General features: G+C 43.0%; 1 protein-coding gene across 1 annotated transcript; it reads left to right on the top strand.

Annotated features, from left to right (window-relative positions):
• The first annotated feature begins 11203 nt into the window (after positions 1 to 11203).
• On the top strand, positions 11204 to 12199 carry LOC139285361 (trace amine-associated receptor 1-like). Its single transcript, XM_070905925.1, has one exon. It carries the CDS (start codon positions 11204 to 11206, stop codon positions 12197 to 12199), a length of 996 nt encoding a protein of 331 aa, XP_070762026.1.
• The last annotated feature ends 5535 nt before the right edge of the window (positions 12200 to 17734 follow it).

Below are 17734 nucleotides of genomic sequence, written 5' to 3'. Positions count from 1 at the left end.
TGTGACTTAATTTTGATGTTCACTTAGCGGTGGATGGATAGAAATCCAGTTTTGATCTCAGTGATCTGGAACAAATGATCAAAGTGCTTGAGTCAATAACCTTGTACAAGCAATGCTGCATGTCTCATATAAATATATGCTGAAAGTGTTTTGTAGACCCACACATGGTGGCGTGTAACGCATGGAGCAAAGCTCTGTGTTTGGTTAGGAGCTATGTGTGTGGGGATGGCAAGAACCCTACGAGTTCTCGCAAAGGTACTGTAAACATCCCTCAGCTGCATGGGCACGTTTTAAAACTTTTAATGTGTTCATTTTGTCGTAAAATACCTTTCAACACAATTATACCCCACAGCCACAACACAAACAGTAAAGCACATCAAATAGTATTGTAGGAAAATCACTAATGATTATTTAAACAGTCTGTGTCTATGAATATTCAAACAGGTGAGTCAGCTAAAGTGATACTCCTAAATGTATCTTATCAGTATTAAACACTAGACTTGATTGGTGGCTGTAAAAGGTTGGTCCATTGTGGAGACAGCAGGGGCCGTGGTCAGCTTGGCTTTACAGCGGCTACGAAATTGTCAGGACATCCAAAGAAACACACACACACACCAGATAGATTGCTAATATAAACACAAGCACCACCACAAGCACATGATAATATTATATTAGGTTTGGTACATAACCATCAAAAAGAATGTATGTCATTTTCAAAAGAGACGACTGGCACTGCGGGCAATCAGAACACCCCATTTCAAAACAAATGCATGGCCTACTTATCTAATTTTATTCAAATGGCATGTGAATCAAACTCCCAAGCTCTGGTGTTAATCCAGTCTATCCGGTCTCTGAGAATAGTTTTTCATTTGTTTTAATTAAGAAAGGATGTCTTGCAACTTGAGCCGTGCGACCGTGAGGCGGTAATTCTAGTTTCTACCTGTCATGAACCCAAGCTGACCGCAGCTTCTGTTCTCCGTTGAAGAACAAACTACAAACTAACAGCCTCCAGTGTTTAATACTCTTAAGATAGATTTTTGCGTGGAATATCACTTTAAAATGGTCAATTTAACAGGGGTACACACACACACACACACACACACACACACAAACACAAGGGATAAATCCTGTAATGGCCAGTGTTAATTTTGTCACCGAAAAAATGAAAATGAGACTAAAACGAAATAAAAAGCAACCTTTGAAAACAAAAAAAAACTAAACGGCAATGTGAAAGACGGACGGATGGACAAATGAACTAAATACTCCTTTAATGCAAACCCTTATTCAACGACCTGCAAGCATCTGAGGAAATCACACACTGTAGCTCCTGATCGGTAAAACAGTCCCCTCTGCTGCCGAAAAATATCTCTTGTTCAAAAGTTGATTTAGCCGCCTGACCTGTTGTTGCACCACTGTTATTAGGAAGCATCTTGCCTTCAGTAATTGCCTTTTCTTTGTCAGTAACGTTTGTGACATTACCAGTTATTGGAAGAAACACATTTATGGACTACATTCATCTACAATCCATTAGACACGTCCAGGTCAGCACGCCATTTATAAACATTGTCGGTTATATTTATTTATATTTGCGGCTACCAGAAGGAATGAATAAGATCCAGGATTAATGTCGGCAGTCAACAGCTTCCTCTAGATGTTCGCTTAAGAAATGTCACTACCTTATCCAACGTTTTAGCTTCTCCTCTCAAGCTAAACCCAGACCCTTTCTGCCAGAAAGCCTCTCCAACACATGGTTAATGTTGTGAAACGGTTGCAGTTTGGTTAGGTTTAGGCACCAAAACTGCTTGGTTAGGTTCATGAAAAGATCATGGTTGGGATTGGAATAACAAGTCAACGTTGACTTTTGGTTTCGAACGGGACATGGACAGTGGTCTCCTGGGTGAATGTCCTGTCTTTCTGGGAAAAAGGCTTTCTGGCCAACTCCGATGCCAAAATTAACACTGGTAATAGCAATTTAATGCCAAATAACTGCAATATGCCATAACTGTACAGACTGTATCAACACTATGAACAACTGTGGATCAGCATGATTGTAAAGCCTGTGTGTCTTTAAATAAGGTGTACAGTAATGTAAACATTCAGTGTTTAATTACTAAAATAATTATTTCATTTTGTAAGATGTAAATTATTGTTCATAAAAAAGCATTAATCAGAGATGTGCCTGACTTGCTGATTTAATTATTTTAATTGTTTATTTATTTTCTTCTACGGAATACACAAGTTCACGTGCATGGCTGCTCTTTTCCCTTTCAACTCCACAGACGTACACACATGCAGCCTCTGTCACACATGGCGGCAAGGAGCTTCACGGGGTGGTTTATGGTAATCACCCACGCCCGCTGCAATATTTACATTCACAGTTTGCAGGACTTCTCTAAAACGTGAGGCGTTTGGGAATGTAAAAACGAAAGTGCAACAGTGAGGGAGCCACGACTGCAGGAGGCGTAGCTACTGTGTGGGTACCTGTGTTGGAGCTAGGCTAGCAGCCCTATTATGAGAGGCTCTCCGTTGTGTGTGTGTGTCTGTGGATAAGTGTGGGTATATACAACACACATAACACCGCAGAGTCTTGCCTATTCGCCCATCGCAGTTATGTTGGGGGCCCAGAAAATTCAGCCGAAACAAACTTTCAGTTAACTTTGAGCTGAAAAAAAGCACTGACAAGAAAGAGACACGCCTGTGGCGAGGTGTGGTAAGGTCCCGTAATGCACAGTGCTTGATCCTGCTTGCACTGCCAACTAGTGGCGATAACATGTTTTTTTTCCCACACCCTGTCCAGCGGTGATGTAGTGTGGCATGATGGTACCAAGCTACATCACAGTTGGGTGTACAACAGACCACACTTGACCCACAGCCAGCTGTGATGTTGGGTGTGGTCAGAGGTTGTGTGGGCCTGATGCCTCCCCAAAAAAAGCTGTCTTGTAATAAGTGACGTACATTTTTTGGGGTTGACAAAACAGCAACAAAAAAAATGTATCTTTACTGTTGTCAGGTTTTTTGATGTTAAAATAAAATAAGAAGTGGCGCTGTGTCACTTTACTGTTCATGAAAGACCAACAGAGTGGAAAGTTGTTTTTTTTTCTCTCCATAAATGATGCAGGCAGTTACCTCATATCAGCTAAAGACAGGCAGCTGGCTCATTAGTTCTGTAGTGTAAATAACCGCCTGGTGATCAGAGTGGTGGGAATCTCCCAGTTAAACTTGTATCATACCATCGTTTCATGCTGACCACCTCAAAAGCTCTGAATTGATATCCCTCCGGGGTTCAGAGCTTGCAGCTTGTCCTTTTCAGTTTGTGAAGCTAACGTTAGCTCGGCACAGTATCATTAGATGTCCCCAGTCCAATACGGTTTTGACCGTAGTCAATAAATATGCCACTTTTTAATGTCACGATTACGGTACCCAGTAATGTCTGGTAAACATCTAATGTAGTCTTGTGCATGTTTATCACCATTCTTTCATGGTTTAACTGGTGTAGAATGGATGGGTGGATGAAAAAACACAAAACGTATTTAAGCATTCATATCAACTAATAATGAAAACTAAGTTGAAATAGAAAACATGCTCATAAATACAAAACTGATGATACGTTGGCTTGTCAATATAATTCCTTGCTGTTGTCCCAGTGTTTCTGTTTTTGAATTCAGTGACAGGTCACTAATTTGTTTGCCATATGAGTACACCGTTAAAGCCACTCCAAAACCCATCAAAAATAATGAGCTCCCTGGTTGAGGAGGTGCCAGAATACAGACTGCGGTAATGAGTTCCCAGTTCTTGGAGGTGTGAGAAGTCAGCAAAGGAAGATGACATCTGCCTGCGTCCCCCCCCAGACCACCGTTCACACTTCTAATTGGTGTTTGTGTCGCATCAATTATTACACCAGACACAAACTAAAACCTCAAACTTGTTATCGTAATATGCTGTTTTCAATGAGGAACACGCAACTTTAGTTTGCAAAAACTGGAAGTGGCATGATGTCTGATTGGGTAGCAACCCCTGGCCTCCTGGGGACTTTTTATGTATTGACATAATGCATTTGTATCACTGATGCAACTTCAGTCACCAGGTCAACTGAATTGCCTGTGTATACTGTGCAAAGTGTTTCTGTTCATGGTTCCTGAGCCATACTTCCAACAAAACCAGACCCTGTACATCTAGAGTTCAACCTGTGTAGCTTAGGCTAGTACAGTGGATCCCAAACCTTTTCTGCACACAGCTCATGGAGGCAATTCAGGTACTTTAACCAGATTGCCCATCTTGGAGTCATAACTCCAATTCTTCTGTTCAACCTCAGAAGGCCCCACCACCACCAGCAACATCAGTACCACCACCAGGGGAGAGTTCCAGCACCACGATTAGTGAACTTGTGCTTCTTTGTCGTTCCGTTCATTGACAGGTCTGAAGAAAAGTGGAGCAGACGGACGTGGAAGACGTATTCATACCTTTTAACGAAGTAAAAGTAGCCATACCTGAGTGTTGAAAAACCCTGTCACAAATAAAAGTCCTGCAGTCAAAATCTGACTTAAGTAAAAGTCTAAAAGTGTTACAATCAAAATATGCTATATGTACCAAAAGTGAAAGTACTAATTTTGCAGAATGGTCCATTTCAGAATATAAAGTGGATTATTGGTTTATAATTATTGATTCATTAATGCTCACTTCTCCCCAAAATATGAAATATGGAAATGTGCATTATTATAAATATAAATATATATATATGTATATATATCAAAGTGTCTCCCTCGTAACTAACCAGTACCAGTACAAAATACATTGCCGACAAGGTTTATACAGGGAATAGCCAGGACAGAAAAAGAAAGAAATTACCAAAGAAGTAAAGAAGATAAGAAAAGGATACGGTGGAACATAAGTACGGTAGCGGTGATCTGCCGGCAGCTTGGAGGGAAATCAAATCCATGTCCTCAATGAGAGAAACAGTGACAGTGACAGGAAACCTCTTACAACTGAGGGAATAAATGATGCCGATCTCCCAAATATTTTAGTTATTTCAGTTTTATTTCCTCTTTGAAAACACAGAAAACTTTTCTGAAAGTATCTCCCTCCTTAGAGAATCTCTCTCTTCTGACTGTGATATTGTCATTGGTCAGGAATGTGTTAGGGATCTCTTAAAACGTGTAAACACCATGAAGGACCCTGGTCCAGATCTCATTCGCGGGCGCACATTGTGATACACCGCTGTCCTCCACCATATCTTCCGGAGGCCACTTGTTACCAAATCCCTGCTATTTGGAAATCTTCTGTTGTGATACCTGTCCCTAAGAACACCAATCTTAGGCAACTCAATGATTTGAGACCAGTCGCGCTAACATCATTAATAATGAAAACAGTTAAAAACCTTGTTCTGTTAACTGTGGATGGAAAACTTGATCCACTGCAATATGCTTACCAGGCAGGGAGAGGTGAGATGGATGCAAAGCTTTTGATACGCAGTAACCTAAATAAACACAGAAAAGCTGCAAGCACCATGCCAGGCTTTTGTTTGCAGACTTTTCATCGGCATTCAATGCATCTTTTAATAGAAAAGTTGTAAAGTGATTTCAAGCTTCTATTATGGATCTTGGTCTTCTTGACTGACAGAGTAGCCTGGTATCACCAGACCAGTTCGCAAAATGCAAAATAGTCTGGGACCTCTCAGTTCATTTTGGATTTCCAAGGGGAGTTATCAACGGGCGCAGACCAAAATGCCTCTAGATGCGTTTGGATATACCTACAACCAATCAGAGCAATGAAACGTGTGACGTAGTGCTGAGCGTCCTGGCTGAAGTACGGTAAACACATCTTTCTTACCAATAAAAGCTGTGCAGTTCTTCTTTCTTATTCTTTTAGAGAAAACATACCGCCCAGTTTGTTTAATACTGGGTGCGATAGTGATGACATGAGCTCGCAGGTTTCTGTCAATGGTTGTTTTTCAAACTCTGTAACCACGTCCACAGTCTCGACATAAGGGTGTGTCTTTTCCCACTTACTCTTTATCATGTACACTGACGGATGGCTGACGGCCCTTTTCTTTCTTTCTTTTTTCAATTGTGCAGTTCAGTGACAGTACAATACAAGTGTAAAATAATCCAACAAACAAACAGAAAAGAGAGAAGCTGGAAAGAAAGAAGGAAAGAATAAAAAAGAACAAAAAACAAACAGACCTTCATACATACATACATACATACATGTACACACACATATACAGATACACCGATCAGGCATAACATTATGACCACTGACAGGTGAAGTGAATAACACTGATTATCTCTTCATCATGGCACCTGGGATATATTAGGCAACAAATGAACATTTTGTCCTCAAAGTTGATGTGTTAGAAGCAGGAAAAATGGGCAAGCGTAAGGATTTGAGTGAGTTTGACAAGGGCCAAATTGTGATGGCTAGACGACTGGGTCAGAGCATCTCCAAAACTGCAGCTCTTGTGGGGTGTTACCGGTCTGCAGTGGTCAGTATCTATCAAAAGTGGTCCAAGGAAGGAACAGTGGTGAACCGGCGACAGGGCCAAGGCTCATTGATGCACGTGGGGAGCGAAGGCTGGCTCGGGTGGTCCGATCCAACAGACGAGCTACTGTAGCTCAAATTGCCAAAGAAGTTAATGCTGGTTCTGATAGAAAGGTGTCAGAATTCACAGTGCATCGCAGTTTGACGCGTATGGGGCTGCATAGCCGCAGACCAGTCAGGGTGCCCATGCTGACCCCTGTCCACTGCCGAAAGTGCCAACAATGGGCATGTGAGCATCAGAACTGGACCATGGAGCAATGGAGGAAGGTGGCCTGGTCTGATGAATCACATTTTCTTTTACATCACGTGGATGGCCGGGTGCATGTGCGTCGCTTACCTGGGGAACACATGGCACCAAGATGCACTATTGGAAGAAGGCAATCAATTTAGACCTATTTTCCCCAAATTCTATAACTATGATAGAAACTGAGATGCCTTTGAATGAAACCGTCCCTGTTTAGGCCTCTTCCCCCACCTGTGTGTAGTGTGTGTGCTTAGCTGGACACAAAATGTCTCCTGAATGAGTGTGTAATCATCATGTCGGAGGAAACCTGATTGTCCACCTGATTCCCGCATACAGGCAGAAATTAAAACTTTCTAAGCCTGTTGTGAGAACTTCGAAGAAGTGGACCAGTGAAGCTGCAGAGGACCTGAAGGCGTGTTTGGACTGCACTGACTGGGATGTTTTCAGGACTGCTACCAACAGTCTGGATGAGTACACAGAGGCTGTGACTTCATATATCAGCTTCTGTGAGGACTGCTGCGTACCAACTCGGACCAGGGTGAGTTACAACAACGACAAACCCTGGTTCACAGCAAGACTGCGACAGCTGAGGTTGGAAAAGGAAGAGGCGTTTAAGAGTGGCAACAGAGCAGAGTTTAAGAAAGCCAAGTACAAGTTTAGCAAGGTGGTGAGGGAAGCTAAACAACTGTACTCAGAGAGACTACAAGACCAGTTCTCCTCCAACGACTCTGCTTCTCCGTGGAGGGGGCTCAGGCAGATCACCAACTACAAGCCAAGAGCCCCCAACTCTGCTAACGACCGACGCCTCGCCAACAGCCTCAACGACTTCTACTGTCGCTTTGAAAGACAATGGGACAGTCCTGACACCATCCCCCACACCATCACCCACCAGCTCCAGCCCAACAGCCCCAACCCCCTCATCACTACTGGGGCTGAACTCTCACACCTCCTACCACCACAGCTGCCCCCCACAGTGCCCCCCACTCCTCCAGCATCGACACCTCTGTCTGTCCTTGAAAGAGATGTGAACAGACTCTTCAAGAGACAAAACCCGCAAAAAGCTGCTGGACCAGACTCCATCTCCCCATCCTGCCTGAAGCGCTGCGCCGATCAGCTGTCTCCGGTGTTCACGGACATCTTCAACACCTCACTGGAGACATGCCACGTGCCAGCCTGCTTCAAGGCCTCCACCATCATCCCTGTCCCCAAAAAACCAGGGCCCACAGGATTAAATGACTACAGACCCGTCGCCCTGACCTCTGTGGTCATGAAATCATTTGAACGCCTGGTCCTGTCCCACCTCAAATCCATCACAGACTCTCTGCTGGACCCCCTGCAGTTCGCCTACAGAGCCAACAGGTCTGTAGACGACGCCGTCAACCTGGCTCTACACTTCATCCTCCAGCACCTGGACTCCGCAGGATCCTATGCCAGGATCCTGTTTGTGGACTTCAGCTCAGCCTTCAACACGATCGTCCCGGCTCTTCTTCAGGACAAGCTCTCCCAGCTGAACGTGCCTGACCCCACCTGCAGGTGGATCACAGATTTCCTGTCTGACAGGAAGCAGCATGTGAAGCTGGGGAAACACGTCTCAGACTCGCGGACGATCAGCACCGGCTCCCCTCAAGGCTGTGTTCTTTCTCCTCTACTCTTCTCCCTGTACACCAACAGCTGCACCTCCAGTCACCAGTCCGTCAAGCTCCTGAAGTTCGCGGACGACACCACCCTCATCGGACTCATCTCTGGTGAGGATGAGTCTGCCTACAGGTGGGAGATTGACCATCTGGTGACCTGGTGCAACAACAACAACCTGGAGCTTAACGCTTCAAAGACAGTGGAGATGGTTGTAGACTTCAGGAAGAGCGCAGCCCCACCCACCACCATCACCCTGTGTGACTCTCCAGTGGACACTGTGGAGTCCTTCCGTTTCCTGGGCTCCATCATCAGCCAGGACCTCCGGTGAGAGCTGAATATCAGCTCCCTCATCAAGAAAGCCCAACAGAGGATGTACTTCCTGAGGCAGCTGAGGAAGTTTAACCTGCCACAAACAATGCTGGTTCACTTCTACACTGCCATCATACAGTCCATCCTCACCTCCTCCATCACCGTCTGGTACACTGCTGCCTCCACCAAGGACAGACGCAGACTGCAGCGTATCATCCGCTCTGCAGAGAGGGTGATCGGCTGCAACCTCCCATCTCTTCAGGACCTGTACTCCTCCAGGACCCTGAGGAGAGCACGGAAGATCGCTGCCGACCCCTCCCACCCCGGACACCATCTGTTCGACCCCCTCCCCTCTGGCAGGAGGCTGCGGCCCATCAGGACATATTAACGTACATCACCCCTGTCCCCCCTGCGTTACATTAATGCACCCACCCCCTACTGGACACTTTATCTGGACACTTTACTTTATTCTGGTCACTGCACTGTTGTTATTTATCTTATCTTATTTTTATTTTTATTCTTATTCTTATTTTAGCTTTTATATTCTACTTATTTGTTATCAAAACAATAGCACCTTCAGACCACAGCAAATTCCTTGTAATGTATGTTACTTGGCAATAAACAGTTTCTGATTCTGATTCTGATTATGAAAAGCAAAAATTACGTTTTAAAAAGAAGGAGAGGCGGAGTGGGAAGTGACTGGGGACAACGTTTGAGAAACTTTTTCATATGTGTTTGTCCTGAATAAAAAGGGTATACAGGTAAAAGTAACACAGTACATTTATTCAATGAAGGTTTTACAAACAGATTTGCTGTCATTCATATTATGGCAAGCTTTTCTGTTAGTTGAAGTATTTTCCAACTTTTCCAAAGTTGGCCCTTCACTTAGAGGTCTTCACAGGTCCGGAACGTTTGACCTGATCTGAAACTTGAACACTTGAAAAGACTTGAAAACCTACTTGACATTGAAAACCCACCACATGCGTAAATTCACAAATCCGAGTACGCATTTAGAAATTCTTGTACACATTCAAAAATCTGTATACACGTATACGGATTGGGATACAGTTTCACAACTCTCTACGCGCACATTCAAATAATATTTCTACAAGTTTTGGTCTTTTCATGAGACCAAATGAAATTGTTGATATGAAGAAAAGTATAGAATATCACCAGACTTACCCATTCGAGGTTTGAACAGTTTGAGCTATAAAGGCATTAAGTTACTACGCACTAGTAGCTTTAAATGTTCAAATCCTGATTGTCGTTTATTATTCCAAAGTTGAACTTTCAAAGTTCACTTTTAATCTTTCATATCTTTAAATACTTGGTAATTAACTATGAAGGGATATTCACCTCCTACTGTATGTTATCCACTGGGACAGACTGTCCAATCTTACTCCCTGAGAGTCTCTTATTTAACCTCTAACTTCGCTGGCCAGAGAGACAGAGAGCTCGTGTGTGCACAAGTATAGCTGAAACTGACCCCATATGAGGCAAATTCTGCGGTGGCCATACTGTCCAGCTGACCATGAAAGGTAAGAGTGGGATTGAAGCGCGACTCTGTTTGAATATGTTTTGAGGAGTTACCTAATGGTCAAATGATGTGGTTTCTTAACAGTTTTTAACTAAGCAATGGTTTTTACTTTAAGTGATTTGCCTGGTGGCTGATAGCTTATCATCATCAGTGGCATAAATACACTTTTATATATCATAACTAATACAGCAGTTCTAAAATGCATTGGATGTCAAGAGAATGCCAAAATAAATACATGTACAGCTGAGGCTCAATGTTCATGTCTTCACCATTCTTCAGCCAACCTTCAGTTTTGTCCAAGCGGACAAAATATAGGTCTCCTGCTCCAAGATGACACTTGTCAGCATTGCGCAGTACAGTCCTTGACTTTTTTTCTACCTCAGCCAATGTTTCTGCGCTATGTTTTCGAAACCTTTTTTATTATTTTATTATGAGCAAATTGGAAATGCACATGAAAACAGGTGAATGGAAATGTACTTTCTGATGTTTGGTGTTAAGATCTGCAGCACTATTCAACAGTTTTATTCCAACCAGGGAGAGAGGATGCACATGTTACATCTTCTGGTATATTTCCTTATATGACAAATACTGTACATTTTCTGTTGTAAAGTGTTTGCAGATAAATCCCATTCTTTGTGTTTAAATATTACAATTATCTTTAGAATAGCCCTGATTAAAGTGCCATGCCATGCTATCTGTTGTTCCATCTTAATTAACAATTATAACAAATGGGTTATTAATGACATGCAAAATATAGTTTTGCTATAGCATGATGCCATACTGAGCTAACAAGAAGCAAATAAACAGCCTGAGATGATTTAGCACATCAAACTAACCTTACTAACCCTGGAATAATTCCCATTTTAGCACAGACTTAGTTTAGATGTTTCTAGCGTCATATTCCATTCCTGAATGTATCATTCTTGTCTCCCTCCACACAGATGGAGCCAGTGCTCTGCTATGAGTCCAGAAACGGTTCATGTCTGAGGACCATCTATCCGGTTCCAATGCGCGTTGCCCTCTACATGATTCTAGGGGTGACAGTCATCCTAACAGTGTGTGGAAACCTTTTGGTCACTGTCTCAATTGCCTATTTTAAGCAGCTCCATACTCCAACCAATTACCTAATCGTCTCTCTGGCTGTGTCTGACCTTCTTTTAGGGTTGCTTGTCATGTTCCCCAGTATGATTCAATGTGTAGAGTCTTGCTGGTATTTTGGTGACGTCTTCTGTAAAGTCTACATGAGTTCTGATGTCATGTTGTGTACAGCGTCAATTCTAAATTTGTCATTCATATCACTTGACCGACACTATGCTGTTTGCCAACCTCTATCATACAGAAGAAAAATATCTGTGAGTGTTGTGTTGATCATGATTCTGCTCAGTTGGAGTATTTCAGCTCTCATAGGCTTTGGAATGATTTTTATGAAGTTAAATATTTGGGGGTTTGAGGAGTTCTACTACAACCACATTGCATGTGAAGGAGGATGTGTTTTGTTTCAGAGTGGACTGTCAAGTACAGTCTCGTCAATACTTTCCTTTTACGTTCCAGGAATAATAATGCTTGGCATTTACCTGAAGATTTTCCTAGTGGCACAGAGACAGCTGCGCAGCATACAGAACGCAAGCTGTGTGAGCTCAGCAAGAATATCAAATGCGAGCCAGACAAAAGCCACTAAAACACTTGCCATAATAATGGGGGCGTTTCTGTCTTTTTGGACTCCTTTTTTTGTCTGTAACATCATTGATCCCTTTATCAGTTACTCAACACCACCGGCATTGTTCGAAACACTTGTATGGGTGGGCTACTTGAATTCTACTGTGAACCCTATAATATATGCTTTCTTTTATAGTTGGTTTAGAAAGGCCTTTCGATTATTCACTTCAGGTAACATCTTTAAATCTGACATTTCAGAGACAACACTTTTCACAGAATGAATTGACGTAAAGCAGAAGACTCTGAGAGGTGGATATACATTTTGTAGACAAAATGAAAACGGGTCAAAAAATGTTCCCTTTTACTCCTATTGACTAAGGGGCCAACGGTAAAGACTAATGTCCAGTGCATGTGCATCCTAGTTCCATGACATCACCTTTTACAAAGCAGAGGCAACCTTTTGGTTGACTTGAAATGCAGTGGCATTAACTCTAGGGAACCAAGGATAGCCTGGACTCCCTTTATTATAACAAGCTATCATTGTCATTTTAACAAAAAACATTTAATGTTTTTTTTGGTCACATTACATGATTTATGGGCCAAGTAAACTTTAGTCAAAACTACATATAGGAATAAAGAAAGAAATAAAAAGGGAGAAGCTTTATTTTGTAGGATGCTTTGAACTCATCTATTCTGATTTTCACACACTGGCATCTACAGCGAAGCTTATTATATTTCGTTTGTTATATTTAGAAGGGCCGTAGTTCTTGTTTTTCTTTAATTGTGGATTATAAATGCAACATAGAATTTGTTAGTTTGTTTTGTTTTGTTTGAACGTGAGTCTGAACTTCCCCTCTGTCTCTGCACTGGCTGGCGACTTTAAAAGAGGTAGGACAAGCCGCTACAGTATTTGTATTGCATTACTACGGTCATCTCTTCCCCGTGTTTAATTGAGTTTTTTCAAATTTGTGAAACGGTGGCCTTCTGCATTGCACCATGTGGTGATTGTCAGTTTGAGTGGTTAAAGAGGGTATTGTGCTCCTACAAGGGAATCAAGGTGAAACTGACATCCTTTGATTAAAAATAGTATCAAAAATTCAGATGTGTGTGTGTGATGTTATTCCATCTGAATGGTCAGGATTCTGGCAAAAAAAGGTGAAGATTAATAAGTGGCCGCACACTAAACAAATTACTAGGTTATCAGTGTCTTTGATGAAAGAAATGCTGAACGAGATTGCATTGAGTAACAGAAGTTAGTGGAACAGAGACTATAGCCCAGGTGTGACGTCATGACTTCAGCTCTCTATAGTAGGTTTGTAGGTTGTAGAAGGTTTTAAGGTAAATGGTCTCACTTATATGGCGCTTTTCAACGTTCACGGTTCCCAAAGCACTTTACAGTACAGTAACACACCATTCAACTTCTGTAGAGTTGTTTACATATTGAAAATGGTTGATGTCACATGTGGGTCACTAGGCTACATGGCTGTGAGAGTTGTTTGGCAGCGTTCAGAATATCATTAACCCTGCATGAAACAATTTTTGAAGTGAACAGACTTTGGAAGTTGTTGCGATCTCTCGAAAGGAACTTATGCTGTTTGTCCAGGTCGACTCTCATGTTCCACTCACATTCAGGTGTCAGGACAGACCACTCATTCTGGTTGATGTTCTTTGCTCCAGCACCTTGCCTGATGAAGTGTATCCGCCATTGGGATGTTGACGGGCTGGTCCTATTCACTTCAAGTTTGCGTGCCTCCAAAACCTCTGACAGTTTTCACAGGACCTGGTCGTGGAAGCAGCAATACCGGCATGGTGGTGCAGTGGTTAGCACCGTCACACAGGAGGTAGAGCAGGGTAGAGTGTGTTGGGGGTTCGATCTCCCTGTTCCCCGTCATGCCGAAGTGTCCTTGAGCAAGACACTGATCCTGATCTGTAGCTTTGGGAAAAGCGCTATATGAAGATATGAACCATTTACTGGCCTGTGTCAAAAATGAGCCATACCAGAGATATACATTCCTGGGACTTGGGTGGGAGACATATGTAGACCTAAAGAGGAAGCTCAGTCTCAGTCCTTCACATGTTGGCCCACCGTATGACCCTGTTGGTGACTACATCACAGTTGGTCCACCTCCCTTGTTCACAGCTTTGATCTTGTCTGTGTCGCTCTCCATTCTGGTCACTTCTGAGACCATCAACTCTTTCATCTCCTCCTTTGTGGCTTTGGACCACATCCTGTGAGTAGTCCCCATCCAAGCCTGGCCCTGCCTGGCTGAAACCACAAATACATAAAGGTGATTTTTCAAGCCGTCCAATCGGCTCCATATTTGGAGGATGTGAAGGCCTCCATTGGGCCAACTAATGATCAGAGTATGAGCCTAATTGCGGAATACGAAATCAAAAACCACACCGATCAACCCGGGGACCCTTCAGTCGACACCCAGGGATGTCCTCGGGCTGTCATTGCAAAGGTGTCACTAAAACTAACTGTGGTTCTTGATTGGGAAGCTTTCAAAGTGGACAGGTTGTATTTTGAGAACAATGATACGGCCTTGAAGATCACAGAGTGACAAACTAGCGCCCCAATTTTGGGGCTTCTAGACCCCAAAATGAGGTGCAGTTGCCAATATAGCAACAGTTATTTGAAGTGGACATGTTGTCCACTTGACTCCAGAAGGAACCCGTAAAATTTGGAAGATCTGGGAAAATCCCAAGTATTTTAATTGGACAGCATCATATCTCAGCGAAAATAGCTTTAAAGGATGTGAAATATGCACATTTACCTGAGTCGCTTTGGAGAGATGGGCTTGTACATTTGACAGACTTCAAGTAATTATGAGTGGACAGCTGATGTACACCGGCAGTACCTTTTAGTATTATAACAAAGGTATTGCCAGTGGATGGTGGGTGTCTGATGGAAATACCCTGGGTCCAATCGCCCAATACTCAACAACTATTTAGAACTTATTTAGACAGATCCCCTATTTTGTCAGGCTCAAGACCCGCTTCCTGACCTCCGAGCACCAGCCCGTCCAGACAAAGTGAAATGAATAACTACCGTAGACCCGTTTGAACCTCTTGGTGGTAATAAGCCCTGAATTTGTGACTACTTTGTCACTTTGGTAGTAGGGTTCTAGTACTCTCCAACTCAGCAATCTCTGAGCTGGGCTTGCCTCGACTGTGATGAGGTAGTCTTTGTTGTCATATGAAAACAAATCTGTACCCACTTTGGCCCACGGTCTACTTGGTAACTCGTGTGGATGTAATGTCTCTTTGTTTGTTTTATCGACTGATCTGCAAATGTCACATTTTGCTATGAATGTCTTTATCTGTTCATTCATTCCCCCCCACCCCCAGATGAGCGGAGTGAATACGCCAGGTGGCTGGGATAACAGCTCTCTCTCCTCTAAAGATGATTCCATCCTGAATGCTTAATTCCTCTTGGAGCGATTAGTAGTGCATGATATCTTTCTTTCTTATTTTGTGGCCATCCCTTTTGAATGGTCTTGCTAAGTGTCTGTAGTATTTTGTCATCTCGTGTAGAAGAGCGGATTGTACTTAGTCTCTCTTCTGAGATAGGCAGATAGTCCACCATGTTGACCGTCTCAATCTCAGCTTCCACTGACCCTGTGGTTGAGCTATCCGGCAAGTATGCCCTGTTCAAGGTATCAAAAACCAAAAACATATCATGTCCAGGGACATTGGTCACATCTATGTCATATCTCTGAAGCCTGAGCATCAGCTTTTGGAGCCTCTTGACAATATTCTCTAAAGGCTTATGGTCACTCTCTACTGTCACTTTCCGGCTATAAGTATATTGATGGAGTTTGTCCATGCCAAAGACAATAGCCAAACATTCTTTGCTTTAGATGCTTTGGCTATATTGTCCTGCAAAATGCTTCCTCATGTATTTCTGTCTAATCCCACATATTTTCTGTGTGTGAGCTGTCTCAGTATCTCACAGTCATCTGATAAATGCTGGTAGACTTTAGAAAGATAGTTCACCATGCCAACCAGTCTCTGTACGCCTTTCACGTCCCTTGGTCTCAGCATGTCACTCACTGCTTGGACCTTATCGGGGTCGATTTTCAGTCTGTCTGCTGTCAGTAGGTGTCCATTGAATGTGACGCTTCATGTCGTCTCATTTTGAACTTGTCCACGTTCAGTTTGATGTTCTTTACCTGCATCTATGTAGGATCTGTCTCACTTTCTCATCATGGTCTCTGTTGGCCATCTCTTGTCACCCTCTCCTGTGATCAATACATCAACGGCTATGATGTATATGCCCGGCATCCCCTCCAGTGCTTGTGTCAACTTCTGCTGGAAAATCTCAGCTGGGCTGATTCCCATAGGCATCCTGAGCCACCGAAATCTGCCAAACGGTGTGGTGAGTGTAGTTAGATAGCTCGACTCCTCCTCCAGCTTGACGTGCCAAAATCAATGTTTGACATCACAGACTGTAAACACCTTCACTCTAGAGAGGTCTGGTAGAATGTCGTTGACAGAGGGAAGGGGGAAATGACTGCGCTTCAGTTTCTTGTTAAGTGGTCTTGGGTCAATGCATATCATTGGCTTCCCATTAGGTTTCTCCAATAGTGACCAGATTACTGATCCACTCTGTGCTTTTCCCCGTAGGTGTGATGATGTCGCTCCTTTGAAGATCCAGTATTTCTTCCTTCAGCAAAGTCATCATAGCAACCAGGACTCAACCAGTTGTTTGGGAAGTTTCACTGGCTCGATCTCAATCCTGTACTCTCCTTCCAGCAGCCATCACCTGTGAGCACATCTCCATCCTCTGTCCTTTATTTGTTCTATAGTTAATTCACACTGGGATGGTTCTTCAGTTACTATTCTGTCGATAGCTTGTATGTTCTCATACTGTACTTTGATCAATTTCACTTACATTTGCTCTTGTTCCATCCATGTGTATTCCCATAGAACATGCATGACACTGTGTTCGTGTTTTTATCCTGCCCTGCTGTCTGTTTCACCATGTGCACTTCTTCCACCATATTTCCTTCAATGGTTTTTCTATTTTCACGCAACAACTCTGTAGCCCTGCACAACTATAGACACTTGACCAATGTCAGCTTTTCCTCTCTAATCTAATCTCTAGTAATCTCTGTTTTGGGCCTGAGTTGTTGTTGTCACATACTATTGTATCACACATAGGTGAATCCCTTATTTCTCCTGTTGCATGTGCTGGCTAACATTCTGAGATCAGTTACATATGTGTCGATGTTTTCATTATTGCCTTGATTTCTCACGAAGAAGTGATACCTTTCTACTGTCACATTTACCTTAGGGTTGCAATGTTCATCAAATTTTGCAATCGTGTCTCTGAGTGTCCTCCTGGCCGAAGTCACATCGCTCATCTGAAGTTTCACTTCAAAGTTCTCTACCGATCTCTCCAACAAGGTAGTAGAACAGATTCACTTTACCTCTTCTGCTGCATCAGGCAAAGAAAGATCCATGTAGAGTGTAAACTCTTCCTTCCGCGATTTCCATGACTTCGCTAGGTTGCCAGTCCAGACACAATGTCGACGGAGGTTTCAAACCTTCCATCTTCGCCTGCTGACTGACTGAAGCATCCTCTTCAGCTCCCATAATGTTCTGGTTAGCCCGTTTGCTAGCTAGTTAGCTGCACAGTAAAAGTCAATTTTTCCTGCACTGCCCTCTCAAAGCCACCATGTGTCTTTCTGCCTTGCTTACACTGTTTGTTAAATCTGTCACAGCTTTACATACATGGCATACCAAACACTCTAGCCAGCTACTGATCACATGGGTCTCACTCTGAAAAGGGTTTGTGTGGAAACAAGCAC

The sequence above is a fragment of the Enoplosus armatus genome, chromosome 5 (genome assembly GCF_043641665.1).
Source record: "Enoplosus armatus isolate fEnoArm2 chromosome 5, fEnoArm2.hap1, whole genome shotgun sequence".
NCBI lineage: Eukaryota > Metazoa > Chordata > Actinopteri > Centrarchiformes > Enoplosidae > Enoplosus > Enoplosus armatus.
Note: the sequence above shows the minus strand (reverse complement) of the source record. Positions and strands in the feature narration are given on the sequence as shown.